The sequence below is a fragment of the Sciurus carolinensis genome, chromosome 11, assembly GCF_902686445.1.
Source record: "Sciurus carolinensis chromosome 11, mSciCar1.2, whole genome shotgun sequence".
Lineage (NCBI taxonomy): Eukaryota > Metazoa > Chordata > Mammalia > Rodentia > Sciuridae > Sciurus > Sciurus carolinensis.
The window spans coordinates 10615645-10642766 of record NC_062223.1 but is presented as its reverse complement, the minus strand read 5'-3'; the positions used below and the strand labels follow the sequence as shown (position 1 = coordinate 10642766).

The 27122-nt window shown below is 42.4% G+C and overlaps 1 protein-coding gene across 10 annotated transcripts; it reads right to left on the bottom strand.

The window, feature by feature from the left end:
* Positions 1-323: 323 nt before the first annotated feature.
* Majin (membrane anchored junction protein) lies at positions 324-26572 on the bottom strand. Of its 10 annotated transcripts, XM_047516288.1 has the most exons (13): positions 26361-26412; positions 25948-26066; positions 18496-18613; positions 11841-11886; positions 9152-9227; positions 8847-8972; positions 7793-7824; positions 7297-7409; positions 6646-6719; positions 6038-6101; positions 2244-2307; positions 1210-1318; positions 460-596 (listed from the first exon to the last, which is right to left on the bottom strand). In XM_047516288.1, the coding sequence occupies exons 2-12, from the start codon at positions 26045-26047 to the stop codon at positions 1238-1240; spliced, it is 894 nt and encodes a 297-aa protein (XP_047372244.1). In that variant the 5' UTR covers positions 26048-26066; positions 26361-26412; the 3' UTR covers positions 460-596; positions 1210-1237. The 10 variants fall into 10 exon arrangements, 6 of the variants coding, with proteins under 6 accessions (XP_047372242.1, XP_047372243.1, XP_047372245.1 ...); XM_047516286.1 differs by lacking the exon at positions 1210-1318 and having other exon boundaries at positions 324-566; XM_047516287.1 differs by lacking the exon at positions 6646-6719 and having other exon boundaries at positions 324-596; positions 26361-26403.
* Positions 26573-27122: the final 550 nt, after the last annotated feature.

Sequence of the window (27122 nt, the reverse complement as noted above, 5' to 3'; positions counted from 1 at the left end):
GTAGAGAGGCTATCTCTTGGAGCCCAGATGAATTGGGGAAGAGATCCTTTTTTTGGAGGCAGCAGGATTCCGGACAGTGAGTCTTGCACAATCCTACTCCCTAAGGTTGGGGATCAGTAAGACTCACCCACCCAATGTCATCTGGTAAACAGCAGTCGGGTAGACCAGGGGAAGTTTCGTGCATTGCTTTCTCTATATTTGAGGGAAGTTTGTTCTCTTAATCTGCTTCACTGACTGCAATCAATAACTCTTCATAAATAATTTATTAGCATTAGGATCCTAAGTGCTGGGAGACAAAGGACCTACACTGGCCCTCATGGCACTGAAATTCCTAGACCATAGTATTTTAGAAAGCCCCATTTTTTCCCTTGATGTCTTAACTAGGGAAAAAACTATTCTAAGGGAGAAGGGACAAGAGAAACCCACAACAGGGCTCAGTCAGTCAGGGCCATGGCTCCAAAGGAGATGTGGTAAGATGGAGTCAGAGGAGGAACAGTTCTGGAGGCGTGGTGCAGAGAGGACCTTCGTTCTGTTGCCGAGTCTGGAAGGCTCACTGACTGTTCTTCCTGAAGAAATATCGAAACGGGAAGATGGTGCTGCAGGAGTGAGAGGAGAGTAGGCTGAGACTGGAGACCTCCTTCCCTTCTCCCCAGTCCCATTAAGGCCTCATTAGCCAGGGCACTTTGCTCTGGGGAACCACTGTATGGAAATTCAGGCCTGGAGCAGCATTTGAGAAGGTACCTAAATTAATTACACTCAGAAGGGAGAAATAAAGGAAAAAGAATCACAATGGAATGGCTGAACCCTAGACAGAGGGAAGGATTTGCTAACTGTTTTCTGCAAAAGGACTCTGAAGACAACCTAGGTTCAGAGGGAAGGACAGAAATGTTTTGGAAACCAAACTATCTGAATGGCTCCAGTAAAACAGGAGAGACTATTCCAGCAAGGTTTTGAAACCAGGCCTTACGCTGGGCACACTCGTATGGGGGTGAGGGGCACAAAGACAAATGAGACAGTATTGAATTCACAGGTAAGGCCCTTGTCCCCAATCTCATTTCCACAATCTATCCTGGAGATAACTGAGAAACTTCTGCAAGTCATCTGCTTTTATTCTCATTTTCCCTGAAAGACTCAATGAGGCAGCTCTGGAGCTAATCACTGCTTGGACACTGGATCTCAGTTTGATAGCAGGAGAGGAGTTCACCTTACCTTAGAAACCCAAAGAAGCCACTGGTTCCTAGCTCTTTAGGTGGAGGTGGGTTGTTTTGCTGTAATGGTGGGACAACTGGCCCTGGCAGGCTGTGTTCCTTTTTAGAATCTGTAAGGAAAACACTCAGGCAGGAAAAAGGTATTGGTCCATGGGCTATTTTCACACGAAAATGCCAAGATTTCTTTAAAGCCAGGTGAATTGTTTGCTCTGACCTTCCCAATTTCATCTCAGCTCAATGAGATGCTCGTCTGACCTTGGAGTATTTTCAAAGCCAGGTTCCACAGATATTTACACAGCTCAACTCCGCAGTCATTCACCACAGCTGATGTTTTCACACAGAACGACAGCGTGTCCAGTAACTCACTTGCTTTGTGTCCTGCTTCTAGGATAACTACAGTCCACACTGAATCATCATGCTGGGTGAAAGATCAGCAAGTTGGAAGGACACCACCTCCATATGCATTCCCGGGCCTAGCAGAGCACCTGTCTGTGCCCTGAGTGTTCATATTAACATTTGAGGGGGAGGGAGAGAAAGCTCCCCAAGATGGTTCTCCAGCTGCACAGAAAAGACACCTCCCTTCCAACTTTTCCACAATACTGCCCACCTTATTTGGAAACATTCTGGAAATGCAGGATCATCAATTTCACTATCAGAAGCAGAGGAAGGGGCCTGGGGTTGTGGTTCAGTGGTAGAGCACTTTGTCAAGTATGTGTGAGGCACTGGGTTCAATCCTCAGCACCACATAAAAGAAATAAATAAATAACATAAAGGTATTGTGTCCATCCATAACTTAAAAGAAAGAAAGACAGAGAAAGAGAAAGAAGCAGAGGAAGGGCATGCTTTATTGCTTCCCTTCCCTCCTTTTGGGAGGCGGGAGGGGGGTTCTGTTACTCCAGGTCAGGCCCCACTGGAGGACAGCTAATGGTGACTCTAAGGGTGAGAGGCACAGCACCTAAGTGTGTTCATACTCAGAGCACTAAAGGGGGCAGGGCGTTATTAAAAGAGGGTAAATATGAACTTCCCAGAACCTACCCTGTTCCTGGGCTTCAGTGGTATCAGAGTCTGGGGTCGCCTGCTGGGGTTTTCTTTCCTTGTTCTGATAAAAAGACCAAGAAAAGTCTTAAGTTTTACTCCTACATAGGCTGGTGATCTGAATTGCTATTTTCTGATGAACTGATTTCACATCAGCACTGGGGCCTGGTTTCTGGCTGCCCAGGCAGGTCTGAGATTTCCTTCCATAGGACTGTCCTTTTTCATATCAGCTCCCTAACCACTGTCTGTCTAAAACCACAAAATTTAAGAGCTGAGAACAAGCCAAGCTGGTCTTACCTTACTGTTCCTTACTAAGGAGAAGGCCCACTATTATTAACACAATATTGAGGCTTCAGAAATCAGGACTACCTTACTATTACCTTGGAGAACTGTGTAACTGTGGGGTAAAACCAACCTATAACCCATATGCTACAAGCCAGCATGCTGAGGCTGACCCCCTGAGTCTCTAGAGTGTCCTGGTTGCTGAGGAAGACGTGAGCAGAGTGGGTGGCAGTCGTCAAAGAAGGCTTCACGGGGAGAGTGACGTCTGGATGGGGCCTGCATGGATGAGTGGGATTCATCTAGGGGGTGAGGAGCTGGTCAGTGAGAGCAGGGTACTCCAGACAGGGACATGATGAAAAGGCACAGTGCCATTAAAGAGTAAATGTGATCGGCATGGCTCGAGCCAGGCTCAGCAGAAATATGGCGATGGCATTAGCAGCCAGCACAATACCGTGCAAACTTATTATTTCTCCACGTGCCACTGCCTGATAGGAATTCCTCTGTACTTTGAAGAAGACATTCTACAACTGGTTTCCAGGACCACAGCATTTCTCAGTAAACACCCTGATGATCAGAAACACAGGCATTTATTTTCTTTGGGACTGTGCCTGAGAGAGTCCGGCAAAGCCCATGTTCCTTGAGCTGTGATATGAATTCTGGAGCAGGATGGACTCAGGGAGGCAGACTCAGGGTGGGCCCTGGGCGATGCAGGACGGGCCGCGCCCTAAGCACAAGCTTCAGGTCAGAACAGATCTTTGTGAGATGAGATTCTTCACAAACCTCTCAAATCCTAGTCCACAGCAGCATAGTCCGGAAAAATGGCAGGGAACTCCAGCAAGAAAGGACACCATAGACCATTCTTACTTTTTCTAGACAGAGTGGTGACAAGATTTAGAGGGCCCAGCTCTGATTTCTGGCTTGAGGGAATTATTCTTACAAGTTTGATGAAACTATGCTTTGGACCTTAAATTCTGTGATACAGAGTAGCCTTACAAGAGTGGCATCTATTAGGGTTGGAAGCAAGGACTAGAGGGCAAAGGACCGAGGGCAGAGGTAGAGCCTACCCCAAGCCAGGGAGACCCTCACAAGACACAGGCCTCTGTGCTCTCCTGTGATCTGAAGGAGGTTTTCCCAGGCAAACTTGTAAGAGAGGAAAAACAGCCTGAAGAAGACTGAGCAGGGACCTCCAGCAGGAGAACACACTGAAAACCTCTGCACGTCCAGGGCCAGATCTGCTGAGAATGGGTTTAGTAGAAGGGCAAACAAGCTGTGGGCACCAGTCTGTTTCACTTTTAGGCCATTTGTCTGTTTATCCCCTCCACTCCACATTTTTTTGTTCTTCCACAGTCTGGGTCTCTAGGTCTAGCGCCTGAAGGAACAAAGGGAAGGGGTCTACCTTTCCTTCTTCCGCTCCCCCAAATCCAAAATCCCTTTCATGAGATAACTGTTGCATTCGGCTAAGCTTTCCCCGTGCAGGCTCCCAATGTGTTCAGGCATGCAATCTGCACTGGCTGAGATCCTGTACCCTAACTTCCCTCAAAGGGGAGAGAAAATACCAAGCATTGGACCATAGGCACAAATTCAATTTTTCCAGCTCAACTGACTTACACTGAGAGTCACTGTGATCACTTTAATTTAGGAGAAATCCTCTCCTTGGGAACAGGGTCTGTGATGGAGACTGTCTTTGGGCTTTGAGTCAAAATCAATAAACATGCTCCTTTTACTCAGTTTTTTTCTAAGCCCAGAATCAGGTTGAAAAGGTAATTATGTTGAGTAAGAAGCTGTGGGTACAGTTCTTGAGGGAGATGATGTGTCAAACTAAGAATAGGAAGGTACGAAGGGAAGGGAGCGAGAGAAACGTTCCTTAATAGTAATTATCTTGGTTGTATAAAGTGTCTTTGTTCTCCAGAGCTTCATGTACCCTTCTTGTACTTTTTCATGTCTTTTTTTTTTTAAACCTCTAGAAAGGATGAGAGGGAGAGAAGGGGGCGACTTTCTTCCTAAAGTCACTCAGTGGGCTACTTGGCTATGGCACAACTAGGGAATGTCCTGGGCCCCCAGAGGCAGAGGGCTAGCACCCCAAGGGTATGCTCCTCCCCCAGGTATATTATAAGCCCCAGGAGAGAAGCCAGGCTTTACATGTGTTCGTATGTACCCTAGCACATAACATAACATCTTGCCAACAGGAGGCAGAAAACTGGCTTAGCAATGCAAACTGCAGGATGGGGGACAGCTCAGTGGTGGAATGCTTGCCTAGCCTGTGTGAGGCCCAGGTTCAATTCCCTGTACTGGAAGGAGGCCTCTCCTGCTGGCCTCTCCAGTAACATTTCTATTTTTAAAGTGGATTTTTTATAATAACTTTATTTTATTTAGTTTTGTATGTGGTGCTGAGGCTCGAACCCAGTGCCTCCTGTGTGCTAGGCAAGTGCTCTACCATTGAGCCACAACCCCAGCCCTCCAGTGACACTTCTGGTACTGTGCTCTAAGCTCCCAGGGGGCTGGCTGCAGCCACCAAACACCCTGCACTCTTCCCTCTCAGCCTGAGCTCTCTAAGCTCGCTGAGCTCCTCAGGGCTCCTCTGGGAACCTTCCTTCATGGTCACTTTGTGTTCTCTCTGTACCATGTGCCTCCTCCTCCTCTGCACACGGTCAATCTGTAAGTAACTGTCGGCCTGGCCTGACACGGCTGGTGTTTTCAGGGCACTTGGTACACAGCAGACACAGTGAAAATTTGTTAAATTCATGCACACGTAAATGTCTGCTCAATAACTGATCATGTTATAGGTCCTGGGAACGTGAAGGATATGAGGCTGGTGTTTGGGTACTGAGGGTCAGAGCTACTTTGGAAACATGAAGTGGAAAGAAAAAAGGAAAGATCTATAAGGCAGGTATAACAGCAACAGCTATTTAAAGAGGGGAGAAAATGTAAAAGGGCACTACTTTAGAGACTATTATGGAAAAGAAGCCTTGAAATGGAGGAGTAGCAGATATATGAATATTCAAATGGGGAACAGACTCCGTAAGTAGATTCAAACCAAATGGGCAGGGGCCAGCCCATCACTGCTTTAGAAATTTTCTCTTACCAATTTCCAGTGCTGATAAATGTCTAGCTCATCTGTTAAAATTAGCCATTCCCAGACTCAGACCCCAGTGTAGATGAAATCAAAGTTTTTGAAAGAGAAAGTTCTACACTGAATTCCACCTCTATTCAATACAAACCTGTTTTCTTACTTCAGTTCAACTACAGAGTACATGCAGCTGCTTTCTAAGTTGAGAAGAGGCAGGTTTTAACAAACGGATTCATCCATGTGTGCATTATACAGCCACTTTGGGGATGGTTGTGGCAAGGGGGAAGTAGTTGAATGTTGTTCTGCAGACAGTGAAACCTGAGCATGCACTCAGTCAGTCCCATCTGCAGTAAGAACACTCTGTGCAGGTAACAGGAACCCTGCCTTGCCACAGAGCAGGAGCAGGAGCAGCCAAGAACCTCAAAGCCTCCATTTTGGTGCTCACCTTCCTGGTTTCCATATGGGGCTTCTTTTTGCTGCTTTCTTGACTAGAAGTCCCCATCTTGGCCCTGAGTGGGGGAAAAAGCCCAGGAAATGTTACTGGCAGTGACAACATTACCACATTCAAGCAAATGTGGCCCAAATGAATATTTCAGCAGGTTGGCTATTTTTATACCACTCCTGGCTGGCAGGAAAAATTGTGTGGCCAAATTTTCTTTGGGTGCTGCTTTAATTCGCAGTAGAATCCCAATTTGAAACACTTAAGGATATGGGGTTTGAAAAAGGGAAAATGTGACTGACAGCAGGTTTTAGATTCTGAAGTACTTGATTGAGCATCAAAACCCAGAGAAAGGGAAGATCTGAAGCCTCATCTCTATGGAAAATTCATTCAAATGGAACATAGCAAAGCTTCGCACCTCCAAGAACACTCACATCTCCCTAGCTTGGAAAGGAACTCCCTACCCCAGCTCAGTTCTCCCAGCGTGCGCACCTGGAAGGCACGGGGGGCAGCTCCTCTGTGGTCTACCCCAGGATCCACACGGTCCCAGGAAAAGAGCGACTGCCCTCTGTGAACCTGGGTGAAAGCACCAGGGGCTGGGGAGCAGACCACACCTTGGATTATTCCAGCAGGCCTCTCTGGGATGCCAATAGGGATGGCTGAACTGTCTTGTAGGTTCATTTTGTCCCTGACAGAGAATCAAAAGATCATAAGCAGCCTCCACAGCAACTTCGACATGATAGAGTCGAAGTTTTACCTTGTAATTCATGTGCTCAACATTCTCCCTAACAATTGCTATGTATAACTGATACTTCACCTAAAAATTGATATTCACCCTCTTGCAAGCATTTATAGTTCTCCCTGGACTACCTTTAGGGTCCTAAGAGCTTAAGGCTCACTCAGTAAAACAGAATAATCATATTTTATTTGTTCTCTCTTTCAAGGTTTCCCTCTGTTTTTGGATAATGTTCTGACTTCATAATTTTTGTGTCTTTTGACTGGGCCTTCTATAATGCTGCCTTGGTACGCATTCACTGACTGCACTGGAGTCAGTACAGATCTGACTGTATTTCCTCTCAGCCTTCATCGTGAACAGAACAATCCTACTTTGCTGAGAAAGGGACTGCGTTCAAATTACATCACAAATGTCAACTTGCTTACTTTCCTTAGTCCACTCACTAGAACAGGCAGGTACCGAGGAAGCCCCCCAGCTCAGGTAGCAAAGCCAGGCTAGGAGGAGTCAGCCTCCTGAGGCTGCCACTGACCTGCGCAGCCCTGTGCTACGGGGGGAGCCGGGTTCTTCCACAAGTCCTCGTTTCCTCACAGAGGCTCCTGCTGTTTTCTTCTCAGTTAGCAGCTTCAGTGAAGAACCAGAGTCCTGTGAGCACAGAGTGGCTCACAGTTGAAGAGGATACCAAGAAAGGGAGCTACCCAACTTTAACCTGCCAAAGGCAGCTTTTTTTTTGGCAGTGCTGAGGGTGGAACCCAGGGCCGTGTGCGTGTTAGGCAAGTGCTTTACCACTGAGCTACAGCTGCAGCCTTCAAAGGCAACTTTTATCACCAGCTTCGTAGCAAGGATAGATAGACGTTCACGGTGCCTGAAATCTAGCTAAGGGGACACACAGGGTCTCCTGCCTATAATTCTGATGGGACCTAGGCAGTGACCAAGTGGCAAAGTCTGAGGAAGAAAAGAGTAGCATTATGGGGACAACATGAGGTGATTACAGTGATTTTAATTTTGTACAGAAAGGGCAAACTTACCAAGCCAAGAGGACTGTCATTTATTGGTCTCCCTACAATAGGAAATTGAAATGTCATAATGGATCCAAACTCTGTTTGCCTGAATTTCTGGCTACTATTTGCTTCTCAGAACTGGCCCCAGACAAAACTTCCTCATGTGCCCTTCTCCCTTCCACCTGGCACCACTTTCCCTAGAAACAGTGTCTTCAAACTCTCACCCTCCTTGCTCCAGAAGGACTGTCACCTACAAGTTGAAATAGGTTTGAGTCACATTATATTTTGATGATATATCACTTAAAAGGAGATAATCGTTACTATAAAAGAAAAACTGGGACTTCAGGCATCGGTGACAAGTGAATTAGTGAACTATTTGAAGGCATTTGCACCCTTTTCAAATCACTCCAGCAGGTGTTTTCTTGTCCCTCAATGAGTAAAATAACCCATGGCCCTCAGGGATTAAAAACTGGTGAAAGTCACTGGATTCTCTAAACCGAAGGCAGTGTTTATAGAAGACTTACCTTCTATTGAGAGATCACTCTAAGTCAGACTGTATTTCCATCTAGTGTTTATACAGTTACTTTCTTTAACGAAGATTAATAGTGAAGTAGGTACTGATATTTTTCTTCACCATTTCATAAAGGAGGCATAGAAAGATTAAATAATTGATCAAAGGTCATATGGCTATTAAGTAGCAAAGTCACAGGTCTAGTGGCAAACACCTATAATCCCAGCAGCTCAGGAGGCTGAGGCAGGAGGATCGAGAATTCAAAGCCAGCCTCAGCAATTTAGTGAGGCGCTAAGCAACTCAGAGACATCTTGTCTCTACATAAAATACAAAAAAGGGCTGGGGATGTGGCTCAGTGGTTGAGTGCCCCTGGTTTCAATCCCGGGTATCAAAAAAAAAAAAAAAAAAAAAAAAAAAAAACCAACCAAGCCACGGGATTTGAACCAGACAACACGTGGTCCTGGCTTCTACAGGGCGGCTGGAACCCAGTCTGGCAGACTTGCACCATATTCAGCTTGCACTGCTAATCTCTTTCTTCTCTACCACCCCCAGTCCTCTCATGCTACTTACCAGGTGACAGGTTTTCATGAAACCATTTCATTTCCACATATAGAGTGAAAACAAAGGGGTAGGGGAGCAAGACAATTTCTCCATGTTTGAATTTCAAGTGGGAAACTCTCTCCCACTTGCTTTTATCTGGGAAATGGTGCTAAGGAGTGAGGAAGGATGACTACGCATTCCCTGAGAATGGCTTTAGGGCTTAGATTCCCTGCCCCTTTCCATGACCCTCCCTCCAAACTGCTTATGGTTTTCTTGCTTCCATTTGAATCTACAGTGGCAGCTATAGCTCATGACAGCCAGGAAAGAAAGGATACAGGGAAACACGATGAAGTGTTCTGTAACAAAGGGCTGCAGATTGTCCAAGTTTCCCAAGACTGCACGGATAGAATCCTGAAAAAGATGTGAGATGACTTCAATACTGTCAAATCTCAGCCAGTCTTTCCATTTATATTTTTCACTGCTTCTCACATACCCTGTCTTCTAACAAAACTGAACTAGTTTCTATTCCCTGAATGTGTCTTCTGTTTCTTCACTTCTGTCCTTTTACTGTTCCCTCTGCCTGAAACGTCCTCTCCATCCATCATCCCCTGTCCATATCCTACCTTTCCTGTAGGGTATAGTTCAAAAGTCTTCTCCTCCAGAAAGCTTTCTCGAGTTGTAATCAACTGCTGTCCCAAACTTCACAGTAGTTAGCTTGGGGCCTTTATTACATTTCACATGCAACATTCATGTTTCATTTTCCTTAGTGGGAGATCTAACTGAAGTCGAATATATTACTGATTTATTTTAGCATCCCTTCTATGATGTGTACCATCGTGGGTGATGCAGAACAAACCCTTAACAACAGATATATGAATGAATAATACCTATATTTATCAATATACAGTTATTTTGCTTTTGCTTAAATCAAACCTTTTCTTGTACTCTTTTTAAATCTTAATCAATTAATCCCTAATTAAACATGATTATTAGTGTATGCTAATTAAATCATTTGGGTATTATAAAAAGACTGAATTTCTACGGGAAAAATATGAATTTCAGTTCCAGTTTTGTCATTTCACCTCTGTAAACCTCGTTTTCCTCCTGTTTGGGCTGCCATTTGCTGGGTGCAGTCTGACACACACCTGTAATCCCTAGTGACTCAGGAGGCTGAGACAGAAGGCTTGAAAGTTCAAAGCCAGTCTCAGCAACTTAGAGGGGTTCTAAGCAATTCAATGAGACCCTGCCTCAAAATAAAATATAAAAAAGGCTGGGAATATGGCTCAGTGGTTAAGTATCCCTGGATTCAATTCCTGGTACTCCCTGCCCCTCAAAAGAAACTTTTTTTTTTTTTTTAAATCTCTGCAGTCTCTGTACAAGCATGGTGTCTTGCTTATAATTATAACAATTAATATTTTTTCAAAAATTACTATGGCAAGTGAATGTTTATGTATATATTAATACTTGCAAAGCCCCTATGAGATAGGAACTTTATTATCCCCATTTTACAGATAAGGAAACTTAGAAAAAGAGAGGTAAAAAAAACTCACTTAAGGTTTACACAGCTGGGAACAAAGGAGCCAGGATCTGAGCCCAAGCAGGAGGGCTCCAGAGCTCACACTCTTCACCATAGGCTAGATCAGCTCTCAGTAAATACACACTGACAATTAATAAATGAATGAAAGACAGTGATAACATCTGCCCCCAAACTAATGAGAGTAAGACAAAGAGAAGATATAAAAAGCACTTTGAAAAATTTAGTATGATATATAAACATATGTAAATACTCTCTGGCTACCACTTACTGGGCTGCTGGTAGGCACTGCATACATATACTCCTAATCCTCACCACAGTCTTGAAAGTAGGCACCACTTATTAACCTTATTTGATAGGTAAGGGAACAGACTGAGAGAGAGAAGGTAACTTGCCTAAAGTCACATACATATGTTTGAACAGAAGAACGAGAATTCAAATTCAGGTTCTCAAGTCTGTGCTCCCTTCATTTCACTATGCTGCCTCGAGCTTGTCTCTGTCCAAATTAATTGACGCAAAGTAACATGAAGTTAACTCTGCTCGGAATTTTAAAAAGAAAATTTTCACGGTGCTATATGGAAATAACTGTTATTTATAATGATATCCTTGAAGACTTGCAAGATCCTAATGTACCTTTTAACATGTAGCTAGAGAGTCACAGGAACATTTAAGGCTATGACTCAAAGATTTGCTTTCATAGAGTTTTGTGGTTAAGTTATTTAATATATTATAATTCTTTGAAATGTGGAAGCACATCTTAGTAAATCACTTGTCATAATCACTGAGTTGTGAACTTAGAAGAGGATAAATGAGTTCAAACCTCTTGTTTTATAGATGAGGCAGTTGGGATCCAGACTGACAAATGATCTGCCAGGGTCACATAGTTCATTAGTGTGACCAAATCAGGACTAGACTCCAAAGCTCCCAGAATTCCAACTCATTCAATGCTTTCACTGATTTACAAAGTTGCCTAACTGCTGCTCAGTTGTCTTTTCTTGGGAAGCCTAAAACTAGAGGAGTGGGTAGAACAGGAATGAAAACGAAATGGGAATAAAGCAATTGCAAATGTTTCCAATTAAAATAACGACAGCAGCCTTGTCTAGTATTTACAGTTGAATTTCCTGGACGTCAAGTACCAGGCAGTGGTTGGGATGAGGTTTCCCAGAGCCCTGGAAGGTGGAAGGGCTCCTGAAGCCTTCTCTGTGCCAGCCCCCACAAAAGAGGGGGGTATCTGGGAACTCTGGTGGAAACAAAGTAACTCTCAGCCTCAAAGGTGCTGACACTTCAACTAGAATTGAGAAAGGATATGGGCTTTAAATTTCTCTAGAAAAACAGTAAAGTTTCTTTGCAGAGGAAATGTGGGAGGGAGAAGTCAAGTTATCAAATGGAGTTTGTGACTCAATTTGTAGGAAATAATTAGAAGTCTGGATGTGAATGTATCGTTGGTGGGAAGAGTGACTTTTCCAGAAGTAGTTTGCTTCTTTCCTTACCTCCAGTTCCCGGATGATGACATCCTTATTTTCTATCTCTTCTCCCCTAGAAGGTGAACAGATAAAAGATGAATAAGAAGGAAAGCTCTGGCAAGAACAGATTCTGGTCTATTCTTTAAATAGCTGAAGAGATATGAAATACATAACAATTGTGTGTGCTGAGGCTGTTGCTCAGTGGGAAGAAGTGATCACCTAGGTGGTGTGGTCTGAGCACTGGTAAAAAGCTGTACCAAAATGTCTTCTCTGTTGACCTACCAAGATCTGAAATCCCCACTGTAACAGCTAATAATTCATTAGTCCAGTTGCACTCAAAGTGTGCTTTGGGGGTCCCTGGGGCTTCTCAGGACCTTTTCCAGGGGTGTCCAAGAGCAAAAGCTTTTATACTGCTACTAAATTTTATTTGCCTTTATAATTTTTCATTTGTACATTAGTGCAAGAGCAACAGTGGCAAAACTGCTGGTGCCCTGGCACAAGTCTAGCTACTGCACTAAGCTGTGCCAGCAGTCACAGTAATTTTTACTGCCACATGGGAAAAAAAAAAATCCAGTTTCTTGTAATACCCTTGAGGAAGCAGTAAAAAATAATTATAGAAAACTTCAATCCTTGACTACATCTCTTTTTTCATCTTCAAACTTACTCAAATTTATTTTAACTGATATATGAAAACAAAATTTATACTTATTTATGAGGTACCATGTGATGTTTTGATACATGTATATAGGTTGTACAATGTTTAAATCAGAGTAAACGTATCCACCTCTTCATTTATCATTTATGTATGAAGAAAACATTCAAACTAATTTATTTTAGCTTTTTAAGATATATGGTACATGACAGTATCTTACAATGTGTTATATGATAAAATAGGAAATAAGCATAAAGTATTTCTGCTACTTACCAAAATACGATGGTTCAATATATAATGACTATCTTGAAGAGAAGCACTCATGTGGTTCTTTAAGTTGCAAAATTGAACGAGCTGCTTTTTTCCCGAAATTATATTTTACTCGAATGATCAGCTGACAAACAAACTATGGTTGCTATTCAGACTTGGGAGTTTGATAGACATTTTCTCAAAAATGAATAAAGTGAGCATGTCAAGTCAAGGGAAACAACTGACAGTATTTGTTGTCAATGGTATATCTGGGCTTTCAAGAGAAATTTTGAATTTTGGAAAACTTCTATCCACGATTGTGGTTTTGACAGTGTGAATCTGATAAGATTGGTAGAGACATTAATAATTTTTTATATTATATAATGAAATGTGTCAACATTTGGAGGATCTGTGTAAGTCAATGAATCAAATATTTCAAAATGATCAATGGAATTCATCATACTACAAAACCATGCTAAATAAAATATGCACACAAAAAACAAGATAGGCCAGTAGATTTTAACGTAATAGAGTTCAAAAAATTCACTGTTATAATTTCAGATTCCACATTGCAACTAACCTTAAGGAGGAAAAAAACCTACCATTTGAAAAAACCCCAAACTACCACTTGTCCACGTTTTTGTTTTAGTTTTTGTTTTGTGGTGCTGGGGAAGGAACCCAGCACCCTGTGCATGCTAGGCAAGTACTCTACTGTTGAACTATATATATGCCCAGTCCAGTCAAGTTTTGATGTAGGGTCAAAGAAGACTATCTATGATGATCTGAAAGGGCTACTAATATGCTCCTACCTCGCTTTCCTAACTACAAATTTATGAATTGGACTTTTTTTTCTTTTTGGGTGCTGGGGATCGAACCCAGGGCCTTGTGCTTGCAAGGCAAGCACTCTACTGACTGAGCTATCTCCCCAGCCCCTGAATTGGACTTTTTAAAAAAAATTTTTTTAGTTGTCAATGGACCTTTATTTTATTTATTATTTATATGCGGTTCTGAGAATGGAACCCAGTGCCTCACGTATGCTAGGCAAGCACTCTACCACTGAACCACAACTCCAATCCCTGGACTTTTTAAATACCAACAACAACAACAAACAAACACAATGCAACAAACAATGTGGAACTAGATAGAGTAATCTAGCTAGCAGTCTTCTATTAAGCCAGACACTAATGAGATTTGCAGAAATGTAAAATGATGCCAATCTTCTCACCTTTTTTTTGTTTTTGAAAATATTTGAAAATAAAAACAAACATTTCATGGATATATCATTTTTAAATTAATACATTTAACATAAAATTTACCATTTGAATCAATTTTTTTTTTTTTTTTTTTTTGTGGTGCTGGGGATTGAACCCAGGGCATTGTGCTTGCAAGGCAAGCACTCTACCAACTGAGCTGTCTCCCCAGCCCTGAATCAAATTTTTAAGCATAGTAACTCAGTGGTATCACTTTAACAGTGTAGTATGACCATCATCACTACTTCCAAAATTTTCTGTCACTCCAAGCAGAAACACTGCTCAAGCACTAACTCTCCATTCTCCCCTCCTCCCAGCCCCCATGTCCTCTAATCTACCTTCTGTCTTTTTGACTGTCCTATGCTATATATCTCATACAAACGGAATCATACAATATTTGTCCTTTTGTGACTGAATTTTTCACTTAGCATATGCTTTAAAAATTTATCCCTCTTGTACATGTATCAGAACTTCATTCCTTTTATAATTTCTTTTTATGGCCAACTGGTATTTCATTGTACATATACACCACATTTTTTTTATCCATTTATCCACTAATGGACATGGGTTGTTTCTACCTTCTGTTGTGAACAATGCTTCTATGAGCATCACTGTACAAGTTATCTGAGTCTCTGTTTTCAATTCTAGGAGTGTAATTGCTGGTCATATGGTAATTCTGTTTTAACTTTTTGAGAAACTGCCAACCCATTTTCTATAGCAGCTGTACCATTTTACATTCCCACCAGCCAAATACAAGGGCTCCAAATTTCTTCACATCTTTGCCAACAATGTTACTTTCTGACTTTTTTTAAAGGCATGCTGGCAGGTGTATTGTGGTTTTGATATTTATTTCCCTAGTGACTAATGATATTGAATATCTTTTCATAAGCCACTGACCATTTGTACCTCTTCTTTAGAGAAATGCCTATTCAAGTCCATTGTCTGTTTTTTAACTGGGTTGTTTTCTTTGTTGTTAAGTTGTAAGCGTTCTCTATATATTCTGAATATTAAACCCTGATCAGATACATGATTTGCAAATATTTTTTCCATGCTGTGAGTTGCCTTTGTACTCAGTTAGGTACTTTTATAAATAAAAATTTTAAAATATTTTTGTAGAGTCCAATTTATCCATTTTTCTTTTGTTTTCTGTTTCTTTGGTGTCATGCTTTTTTGGGGTGGGAGTACTGGGGATTAATCCAAGGGTGCCGCATCCCCAGTCCTTTTTTTTTTTTTTTTCATTTTGAACAGGGTCTTACTGAGTTGCTGAGTTTTGCTAAATTGCTGAAGCTGGACTTGAACTTGTGATCCTCTTGCCTCAGTCTTCCAAGTAACTAGAATTCCAGGTGAATACTACCATACCCAGCCATTTAACATTTCTTTGTGATAAAAACATTCAAATTCCTTTCCTTTCTTCTAGCTTTTGAAATATACTGTGTATTATTTTTATCTCTAGCCACCCTACTGTGCACATGAGAATTTCTTACTCCTAATTATACTTTAGTACCCATTGACTAACTTTTCCCCATCCCTCCCTCCCCCAACTCTCACCAGCCTCTGGAAACTACTATTCTGCTCTCAACTTCTATGACAGCAATGTTTTTATATTTCACAAATGAGTAACATCATGTAATATTTTTCTTTCTGTGCCTGGTTCATTTCACTTAACATAGTGATCTCCAGTTCTATCATGTTATCACAAATGATAGGATTTCATTCTTGTTATAGCTGAATACTATTACATTGTGTATGTACAATGGAATTATATACAACTGTGTAGTACATTTTCTTTATCCATTCATCAGATGATGGACACTTGGACTGTTTCCATTTCTTTTTTTTTTTTTTTTTTTTTTGCGGTGCTGGGGATCGAACCCAGGGCCTTGTACTTGCAAGGCAAGCACTCTACCGACTGAGCTATCTCCCCAGCCCCTCCATTTCTTGGATTAAAGATTCTAAGATAAAAAAAAATTGAGAGCTATTGCCCCAAAGGCATGATGCCCATATTTTGGCAACTTATATGAATAAAAAAATATTGAATGTGAAATACCCAGGAAAGAGTGTGTAAGTTAGCTTTTCATCACTGTGACCAAAATAAATGACAAGAACAACTTAGGGAAAAGATTATTTGGGGCTCACAGTTTCAGAGGTTCAGTCCATAGTTGACCAACTCCATTTCTCTGGACCCAAGGTGAAGCAGAACAATGGCAGAAGGTTGTAAGAGAGGAAAGCTACTTAGCTAATAGCATCTGGGAAGCAGAGAAAGACAAAGAGCAAGTGTGTGTACACGCTGGGAGCCAGGGCAAGATATAATCCCCATGGGCATGCCCCCAGTGTCCTACTTCCTCCAGTCACACCCTATCTGCCTACAATTACCACCCAATAGTCCTTCTTTATTCATTCATCGGATGGATTAATCCATTGTTGAGGCTACAGCTCTTATAATCAAATCATTTCACCTCTGAACATTCCTGCATTAACACATGAGCTTTTCAAGGGGACATTTTTACATTCAATTCATATCACTCCATGCCTGGCCCCCAAAAGCTCATGTCCATCTCACAATACAAAAAGCATTTCGTTTATCTCCAAGAGTCCCCAACAGTCTTAACAGTTACAGGATTGCTCAAAAGTCCACGTCTAAAGTCTCCTCCAAGACTCAAAGCAAACTCCGATTTTTACTTTTCTGTGAAAGTCAAAATCAAGTTCTATATATCCAGTACACAATGGCACACCAGTTATAAATTTCCATTCCAAATGGAGGAACAGGGGCATGGAAAGAAGAGATGGGACTAATACAAGACTGAAACCCAGCTGGGCAAATAAGTCCTGTAGTTCCACGTCTGGCATCTGGGGAAAACGGCTGCAAGATGTGATCTCCAAAGGGCTTGGGGTAGCTCTGTCCCATAGCCTAAATGGCTGCAGCCCTCATGGCCTCTCTCAGTTGGGCTCTTCTCACCTCCTGCAGCTTTCCTTGGCATGCATTCCGCATTCATGGCATCTTTTAATTCCTGGGGTCTCCACTGCAGCTTCAGCTTCATTCTCATGGCTTCATGCTTTGCCCTCTCAGGGGTTACCTGTAGGGATTCCAACTCTGGTGCATTTTTCCTGGCTTCCCAGGCCTTCTTCCTTTGAAATCTCAGTGGAGGCCTCTCTAGCTCCCTGCATTCCTGCAGAACCAGCACAACACAGAAGACCCAAGGTCTGCTGCCAGCTTGAGCAGTACCCAGGCCCCCTTGGACCAAGACTGTGGAGGCCTCTGAGTGCTTGTGGGGCCAAGCACAGTGAAATGAATCCTGGGGAAACAATATCCTATGATCCTGTGCAAGCAGGGTGCCACAAGTTCTCCTAAATGAGTTTTCACTTTTACACCATTGAGTCTGCAGTAGGTGTGGGCTTGCCTATTCCTGAGATGCCCTTAAGGCATCTTATCCTTTTGTTTCTGTGCAAAGTACTTAGCTTCTCCTTAGTGGTGGTAATCTATTCCAAAATCATACCTTTCTTGGCCCCAATTTTACAAGTACTTCTTGTCTGGCCAAACTGCTTACAACTACCAGCAAAACCCATGTCATAGCCTGAATGCTGTGCTGCCTTGAAATGTCCTCTGCCAGATTAATTAGCCCATAACTTTTAATACATCATCACACAAAGTCTCAGGACATGGACAGAATGTAGACAAGTTTTTTGCCAGACCAATACAGTCTTCAGTCCCATATAAAATCTCATGAGCACATTCTTTACTGTGCACATTCCTAGTGGCATTCTGGTCTTCTGAGCACACATCAGAATTGCCCATTAAGCTCTGCTTATAATATTATAAGCCTTCCCTAGCCTGCATATCCAAATTTTCCTAAATTCTTCCTGCAATCCAGTTGCAAAGGTTTCTGAAGCACGTGGTTAGGTATGTCATAGTAACAACCCTACTCCTGGTACCAATTTCTGTGTTAGTCAGTTTTTCATTGCAGTTACCAAAATACCCAACAACTTAGAGGAGGAAAATTTATTTTGGGCTCATGGTTTCAGAGATTTATTCCATGGGCAGCCAGCTCCATTGCCCTGAGGCCAAGATGAGGTAGAACATCATGGCAGAAGGGCATGGCAGAGGAAAGCTGCTCAATTCATGGCAGCTGGGAAGCAGAGGGAGAGAGAGTTCAAGCATGGGGATCCCGGAAAAAGACATAATCTCCAAGGGCACACCCCAAGTGACATAAGTTCCTCTAGCTATGCCTCACCTGCATATAGTTACTATCCAGTAGTCCATTCAAATTATTAATCCATCAAATGGATTAATCCATTGATAAGGCTATAGCTCTCATAATATAATCATTAATTTTACCTTTGAGCATTTCTACATTAACACATGAGTTTTTCAGGGGACATTTTTAGAATCAAACCATAAAAGAGAATCTTACAAGGTGCTAATGCAACAACTGGACTGCAGTTTCCTGGACTGAATGAAGACAAAGAAGGGATGAACCTGGAAGAATACACTAACCTGTGCTTGCACAGGCTACTCTCCTACCTTTAAAATTACCTGATGCTGTTGCCATATCTGATTTTGAATTTATACACATTGGGTCCTGCATGAAGGAATCTCGTCTCTGGAAATGGGTAGGTAAAAGGTTTTAAACTCATTGTTTCCAAATGGTAACCTAAATAAAGTAGAAATATTAGAGAATTACTAAAAGGCAAAAGATTGCTCCTTGCATATAAGAAAGGGAGTCTATTCAATCTGTAGCATTTCTTCTCAAGTAAAATGCCCAACACTCAGCACCACTGTCCTTGTACCAGACTCAGGTCTGCTATTAGTTATTGGGACCATTTTCCTATCTGCATGGGGAAGATGCATGGTGTTTTGGGAAATCTCTGCTTGAAGGTAAAAGATCTGATTGCAAGTTTTGTTGTTCATCTTATGGCCTTGTGTAAACCACTTCTCTTCCACAAGACTAATGATGCTAACATCTGCCCTGATGACTCACAAATTTATGGTTACAATGAAATGTTTCTCCCAAATATCTATTGAATCTATTCTCCTTCCCTAGTCCCACTTTTCCTGGAACCTAGATGAATATGAAGAGGACCCAAGTGAAATAATGAGAAAATTCAGATAATACATCAATAATTGGCATAATTAGGAGGACCTCTACCATTAATCTGAGAGGAAATTAAGGAATTAGCACAGCTCCCTGACATGGCCGATGCATCAGATAAGGATGTACACACTAAGGTTTTCCTATCTTGCAAGAAATGCCTTATTTTCCCTGCCTATTATTCTTCCTCTCCATTACTTGTGAGGTTTCCCTAAACCCCAAGAGTGACTAATACACCCCTAGCACTTACTATTTTTATTTTTCTGATTCCAGAACTCTGCCCACCTAAGTTACATTCCATGGGGAACTCAGTAAAGTCAGATAATAGAGGGAGCATGGCACGCCGCTTCTCCTCCAAGAGGGCATCTGGCATGTGCTCAAAGGTACACTGTAATTTCTGTCACTAGGGCTTTGCTGTGCCACTTTATATTTGTAGAGATAATAAACTTTGCATTCCTTTTATCTCTTCATATAGAACTTTAACTAATGAATAGAGAAAGAGGTCTAGAGTTTCTATCAAAGCTACCTGTATATAACACAAGGTATTGATTTCAGAGACAGCTGAGATGGAGTAAATAGAACAGGTACAATGTAAGAAGAATCTGGGCTTGAATCTCAGGTCCAGTGATTCTCCTTAATTTCTCTAAGCCTTGGTTTTCTTACACACAACTAACAGCAACTTTTTTTTTTTTTTTTAACAGGGGTTCGCTATGTTGTCCAGGCTAGCCCTGAACACCCTGGGCTCAAGCAATTTTCCCACCTCAGTCTCCCAAGAAGCTAACACTAAAGGCATGCACCAATGCACCCAGCCCTATTCTAATCACTATATATATATATATATATATATATATACATATATATATATATATATATATATATATTATCTCACTTATTCCTCACAAAAAGTCTATGAGGTAAGTAGTCTAAATTTGACAAATGAGGAACCCAAGGCACTGAAAGTTGAAGTGACTAGCACATGGCTATGAACACTGGAATCTGGATTCAGACTTAAGTATAGATCCATTAACCACTCTGCCAATAGAATACCTGAGGTTATTAGGAGGAAAAACAAGTTAATAAACAAAATAATTTTGCAAGTAGTAAAATATCATACACACATAAAGGTCTATTTCCATTATTCTTCCACATAATCCTAATGTCATTTCTACTTAGCAGGGAAAACTCTTGTATGGTTAATTCAGCAGGTCTATGGGCCCGGAGAATGGAATTTCCCACAATTTCCAAAGTTTAAGTCTGGGTTGCCAGTAAGGAGATACCCCAGTGTCTGGTCTCGGCTATCTGGGATTAGAATGAAAGGAGAGTGGAGTCAGAATTCATGGGACTATTTAGACTAGAATTGCAGTCAAAAGTGAAAAATATTTGATGCCAACTACAAAGTCACTGGAGTGGAAATATTGCTTATATCCCAAGAAAAAACTTGCTGAGTCCTTTGTCCAAGGTATGGCAGGAACTCAATCTAGATTTGATAGAGTTTGGGTGCCAGATGACTTTTTTATGTAGTAGGCAGGGAGCCACCTGGTAAGACTTAGGTTGCTGCCACAGAACTTTAGCTCTGTTATTCAGAGTTCTTCTAAGATGCAGTCAGTTTTCCACATACTGATGACTGAAAGCATCAGAGCAAAAAAAAAAAATGAAGAACACTCAGCTGGACGTGACAATCTAGAGAGGAAATGTCACGTGCTACACCATAGCTGGCTGTCTGAAAGAAGGAGAAACAACTTTCTTCTAGTTGGGGCCTGTTCCTGTTAATTGCTGGCTGCCCACTTCAGAAACAAACATCACACACTAATTACTTCATTTGAAAACACAGATTAGACAGCATAATCCAAAACAACAACATAGTAGTAGTGCTTCAAAGATTTCACAGCATTATTTTCCAACACTTTCTACTGTAGCCATGGTGACACTATGTCCCAGTAATTAAGTTGATGTCACCTTGCAGAAAAAGGTCAGACTTTTGACCCATTTTTAGATGACCACAAATCATGATGGCTTTAAAGCAAAAGAAATTATAGAAGAATGGGTTGGTACAAAAGGCATATTTAAAGTTGAAAGACCAAGGCTTAAGTTCTACTTTTGCCTCTTATTAGTAATTAGCAAGTCACTTAATCTTTTCATTTCTTAGTTTCTACATCTATAATGGGAATTGCACCTACCCCTGGATTGCTGCAGGAATTAATGAGATAATGTGGTAAGCAGCCACTCCATAAACTCTAGAGTATAATATAAATCAGCTGTTATGATAGATTTAAAGAGTTTCTTTCTTAATGCTTTACAAGAAAAGTGAATTCAAGAGAGCAAAACTGATTAGCTTTAATCAAAATCTGACAAGTCCCAGCCTAGAACCTTTCCTTGAAAATACCCAAGTATTAGATTTAAAAGACACACAGGGCCAGGCATGGTGACACACACCTATAATTCATTACTTGGGAGGTTGAGGCAGAAGGATTGGAAGTTTGAGGCCAACCTTGGCAATTCAGCAAGACCATGCCTCAAAATAAAAAATTTATAAAGGACTAGGAATGTAGCTTAGTGGCAAAGGGACCATGAGTTCAACTCCTGGTATCAAGGGAAAAAAAAATGAAGGTAACAACTTCCACAAAGTCACATAATCCAGTATGGAACCAGGAATAGTCCCCCAAGATTGTCAATCTCTGGTCCCTGCATTTTCCCACTATAACCTATCACCTTGTCATTTTAAACTACAACTTGTTCACTCAGGATGACCCCAGGCAAACTCATTCTGGACAAATATATTGAAACAAATATGATCTTTTCTGATAAATGGTTCTTAGAATTATAATTTGGGTGTAAACTGCTACATTCACATTTTTTGTCCATTTTCAAAGGAACTATTCCACTTCCTCACAATGCAGGGTAATAAGAATAATTAATAAAATTATGTATAATGGCTCACTATAGTACTTAGCACATAGGTTACCCAATAAGTAAGTCACGTGTGTGCATGTGTATATATGTATACATGTAATAGATAATATATACACACACACACACTCACATGTGTGTGTATATTTTGTGTGTGTGTTGCAGGGGGTGGGTACTAGACATTGAACCCAGGGCCTTATTCATGTTAGGTAGGTGCTTTACCACTGAACCACACCCACAAGCCCAAGAAATTTTTTTTTTTATCCAAGTGTTAGGATACAAGACAGAAAGAGATTGATGAGGCTACTTCCAAGCTTACTGATGTCATTCTGCTTTCTCAAAGGTTACGTCCCCCTCTTTCTGGTAAGACATAACCTATAAAATGCCATTGGCATTCATGCAGGAATAGATTTGCCCTTGGAACTGTTTCAGGTTTTGCTTGGGGGAGGAAGAAGAGTAACTAAACTTTATAGTTAGGAAAATAACTCTGACATAAAATCAAAAGATCTTAGTGGACATCTCAATAAACCAGAAGTGAATCCAAGTTAACCTCTTAAATTACTCTTCATACCTAAGTGCATCTTCTACTTCTACCTTAACCCTAAAAGTTAATGAAAAACTTCCTTTGGTCAATAGGATCAGGATTGTGCTCTTCATTAAAAAATGCAGTGGTTCCTTATCTCACTACCTGTTTAGTAGTTGTGACTTGTCACATGAAAATCAACCTTTCCATTAGCATTCACATCACAGTGAACTCACTAAGAATCCTACCAACCCCAGGAACCCAAAAAACATTTGGATGTAAAATTGCAGGCAATGAGGGACATTTCACTTTTTGGTTATACCACTGGGCGAGTTACCCTGAAGCAATACATGTAGGGAGAAGATTAAAAATGAAAACGGAAAAAAGAAAAGCAACATCAATGTTTCAGAAGAGTAAGTGGTGGACAGAATAGCCTCAGCTGAAGAGAAAGGAAGTATCTTTTACAACATCCAGCTGTAAACCGAGTCTCTGGTATACATACCTGGACAGTCTTACTGGCAGAAGAAAGATACAGTGAAGTGTAAAAAGAAGCCTCCAACATATATTTTGTTCTTGATAGGAAACAATGGTAGATTCTGAGGAAATTAATAAGAAAACCAAGTGCTGGGCACAATGGGGCAGGCTTGTAATCCTAGAGGTTTGGGAGGCTGAGGCAGAAGTATCACAAATTTGAAGCCAATTCAGCTAATTTAGTGAGACCCTGTCTGTTACCTTACAAACTGGCCTAAACTCAACATTAGCCTTAATTCTTCATATGTTACCACCTAAGCATAGTGAATCAGGCTAATTATTGATAATAAACAGAAAGTTTTGCATACCGAAAGACTATCAGACCACAGGGATCTGATGGTTAATAGACCTTAGCCAGGAAAAACAAAAACAAAAACAACCTTCTTTCTTTTATTCATTTTTTGCAGTGCTAGGAATTGAACCCAGGGTCTCATACACACTAGGCAAATGATCGACCACTATTTATACCCTCAGCCCCCCAAATATCTTATTTATAAAACACTTGTAGTTCATACATAATGATCATTTCACATGATCTGAAGTTTTCTACTGAAGTAGGCAGGGCAGATTCATCTAACTTGCACTCGATGCTAACTGCTCTCTTAATGTTTACCCAAATTAACTACTTCAATCTTGTGTTCATTCAACATTTATTCCTTTGGTTCACAAATACCTGCATCTCTACTGTGTGCCAGAAACTAAGTACTGGAGGTAAAGACAGTAAGATCTTGATCCTTGCCTACAGAGAGCTTACAAATAGTTTTAACAGCTACATAAAAAGAGAGAGACATAGAAACATGTTACAGAGGAACTTAACCTATATTGGAGTCAGGGAAGCCCACTCTTAAGCGACTGATTTCTGAGCATCAAATAGGAGCTAGGGAGGCACAAAGTGAGTAGGTGTGGGTTCTGAGGTTTCACAGAAAACAGCAGGTACAAGAGTCCTCAATTGGGAGCAAGCATGGCACTTTTGGAAGAGAGAAGTGTAGTAACCTGGAACACAGTGTGCAAGTGCAGAGTCTATGGATTAGCTGTTAGTTCCCATGCATCTTGAGAACCTACCATGCACTGGGTTCCATTCTGGGCAATGATACATCAAGTAACAACAGAGATGCGAATCCTTGTCTCTAAGGGCTTAAAGGAGGCATGGAGAGCAACAATAAGCACACAAATATTTAAATGTATTTGAGGTATTCTTAGTAGTATGAAGAAAATATCTTTTGTAGGTATGTGTGTTGGTACCAGGGATTGAACACAGGACACTCTACCTCTGATCCACATCCCCAGCCATTTTAATTTTATCTTGAGAAAGGGTCTTGCTAAGTTGCTAAGGCTGACCTCAAACTTAACAAGTCTCCTGCCTTGACCTCCTAAGTAGTTGGGAGTATGGGGGTGTGCCACCTCACTTGGTTTACAACAGGCTTTTAAAGTAGAGTGAGTAGGAGACTGCTTTTGTGGCCAGTGAGGGATTTTCAGAGATCACAAGAGTTGAGGCCTTAATGGAAAAGAAACAAGCATGCAAAGATCAGGAGAAAAAGCATCCCAAGTAGAAAACACAGCAAGCACAGCTGCTCCGTGATTGACAAAGATCAATGTGACAAGAAATTAGAGAATGAAGACAGAGTAGAGGGAGATAAAGTCAGTGTGTTAGGTAGGGGCCAGACCATGCAAGGCTTATAAGTCTGTGAAAAGCCCACATTTTATGCTAAGGGTTTAAAAGGGAAGAAAAATTGGTTCGTTTTATAAATATCTAAATATCTGACTGCTAAAAGGAAGAAAACTGTAAGGCAACAAGAACAGAAACAGGGAGCCCAGTTATGCTGCAGTATTCCAGGAGAAAGATGCTACTGACTTGGACTTGGGGTTTTAGTAGTCATGGTTGAATTTGAGGTGTATTTTACATTAACTTATAGATTGGTGTGGGGCTCAGGATGACTCTTAGCAATTAGCTGGATAATGGTACATACCCTTTACTGAGATGGGGAAGATTCTAGGAAAAGATCTTGGGGTGCAGAATCAATAGTTCTGTTTTGGTTAAGTCTGAGAGGCCTAGTAGACACCCAAGTGATTATGCTAAGGAGGAAAACTCTTAGCATCTGAATGGAAATCAGGATGGAAATATAAATTTGAGTCATCAGTATTTAGGAGGCATTTGAAGCTACTGAAATGGATGAGATCATCTAGGAAGAAAGCAGAAAGGATGAGAGCCTTCCTTATAAGCCAGAACTGTGCAGTCTATCCTAAGAAATCAGAAGGCACTGAAGGGTATAATTAAAAAAATGACATGACCAGATGGCTGTTAATGTGGGAAACAACCCAGAACAGGAGATGAGAGGGGACCAGCTAGGGGACTCCAGTGGTTTCAGGAAGAAGCTGACAATGGCCTGGACTATAGTGGAGATTAAGTAGCCCTGACTGGCAAGATGCCTAGGAAGATGCCCAATTTGGTGATTTCTTGGGGAGGTAATGTTGAAGTGAGAGGTAACAGTCCACGGTGACTCCCAGTGGGCTAGATGATTCCTCCTTAAAAAGAAAAAAAAAGAAAGAAAAAGGAGGCTTGGAAGGTTTTTTGTTGCTGTTTTTACTTTTCTGCAGTGCTTGGGATTGAACCCAGGGGCCTCATGCATGCTCAGCACTTGCCCTACCACTGGGCTACACCCCTAGTCCTGAATGTAGCAAGGAGGATGCTGAGTTCACATTTGCACATGCCCAGCTTCCAGGTGCCCAGGAGACACCCTACACGGTTGGGTATTGTGGGGGGTTTACTACCTGCAGACCTGCAAACGAAGGAAATAGAGTTGAGACAAGTCAAGGATGCGCAGCACGGTGCACCGGCCCGCATCTTTCTTCCCACCTCCCCAGATGCCAAGAATCAATGGAGGGCTAGGGGAGCTGACCCAGGAGCTCAGTAAGAGCCATGACTCAAAATATTTACTTCCAAGGCGCAACCAGGCATCTGAAAGCCAGAGATGCATTGGAATCATTAGTACAGGATGCGACAGGAAACGTTGCACCGGGCGAAGTCTCGTTTTCATGGCAACTGCTGAGCCTGGCCTAGAGGGTGGTAATGGATCACTAGGAGCACTTCTGTCAGGGGGCGTTTCTGGGCGGAGCGGGCGGGTGCGGGGAGCTGGGGGCCGCGAGGCTGGGTGGGTGGCAGCACGTGGGTGGCTCGCCGGCCGGGTCGCGCTGCCCTCGGCCTCCGCCTGGGGCCCTGCAACGTCCCCGAGCCCAGAGGTGACCCCTGGGGAACTGCGAGGGTGGGGCCGGGCCGCGGAAAGTTCCCTCGGAGAGGAAAGGGCCACAAAGCCGACCTCGCGGGGGCATCCGGCCGCGGGCGGCCATTACCTCACTCCCCGGCCGCTCCGAGCTCAGCCAGGCTCTTTCGCACTGACTAGGGGTCGGTCGCGCCTGAGGAAAGTGGCCACGGCCGGAATACCTGCTAAGAAACGCTCTCTCAGAAAGGCGGACGCCGACCTCGAGCGAAGCCGGGTTCGACGCTCTGGTACCCGCCCGCCGGCCCACCGGGCCTAATGCGCACGCGCAGCTGAACATCTCGCCCCCCCCGCCCCTCGCCCCCCCCGCCCCCCGCCCCCGCCGGCGCGCCTCGAGGGCCGGCCGCGGTCTGCGCGTGCGCGAGCCGCCCCTGCGCGGAGCTGACACAAACCCCGGCGGAGCTGCACGTGTCCCACCTGGCGGAGCAGACTGCTCAAGCGTGGTTCAGTCGCTCCTAGAGTTATCCATCGACTTTTTTCTTTTTTTTTGGTCCGCAGTATTGGCGATTGACTCAGGGGTGCTCTACTACTAAGCCACATTTCCAGTCCTTTATGTATTTTGAAACAGATCTCGCTAAATTGCCAAGGCTGGCGTTGAACTTGCGATCCTCCTGCCTCATCCTCCTGAGTCGCTGGGATACTGGTATGTGCCTTCATCCCGGCTCCACCACACCTTCTAGGTCCCTGGCGTGGTCCTGTCGGGTACAAGTGACTGCGGACCCCCTCCTGTGTGCCATGTATGGTGCAGGGCACTGCCTGTGCCCCTTGACCTTTAATCCTCACTGCCATGCTCTAAGACATGTCCCAATTTGAACGACACCTGGAAATGGGAGCT

Bases quoted from the DNA above. Each gene is read 5' to 3' on its own strand.
- Majin (XM_047516286.1), bottom strand. From the start codon at position 26,047: ATGAAAACGAGACTTCGCCCGGTGCAACGTTTCCTGTCGCATCCTGTA. The intron at 11,887-18,495 runs GTAATTTTAAAG...TTCACCTTCTAG, and splicing joins AGATATGGCAACAGCATCAG to GGGAGAAGAGATAGAAAATA. The intron at 567-2,243 runs GTAGGTTCTGGG...ATATTTCTTCAG, and splicing joins CACTGAAGCCCAGGAACAGG to GAAGAACAGTCAGTGAGCCT.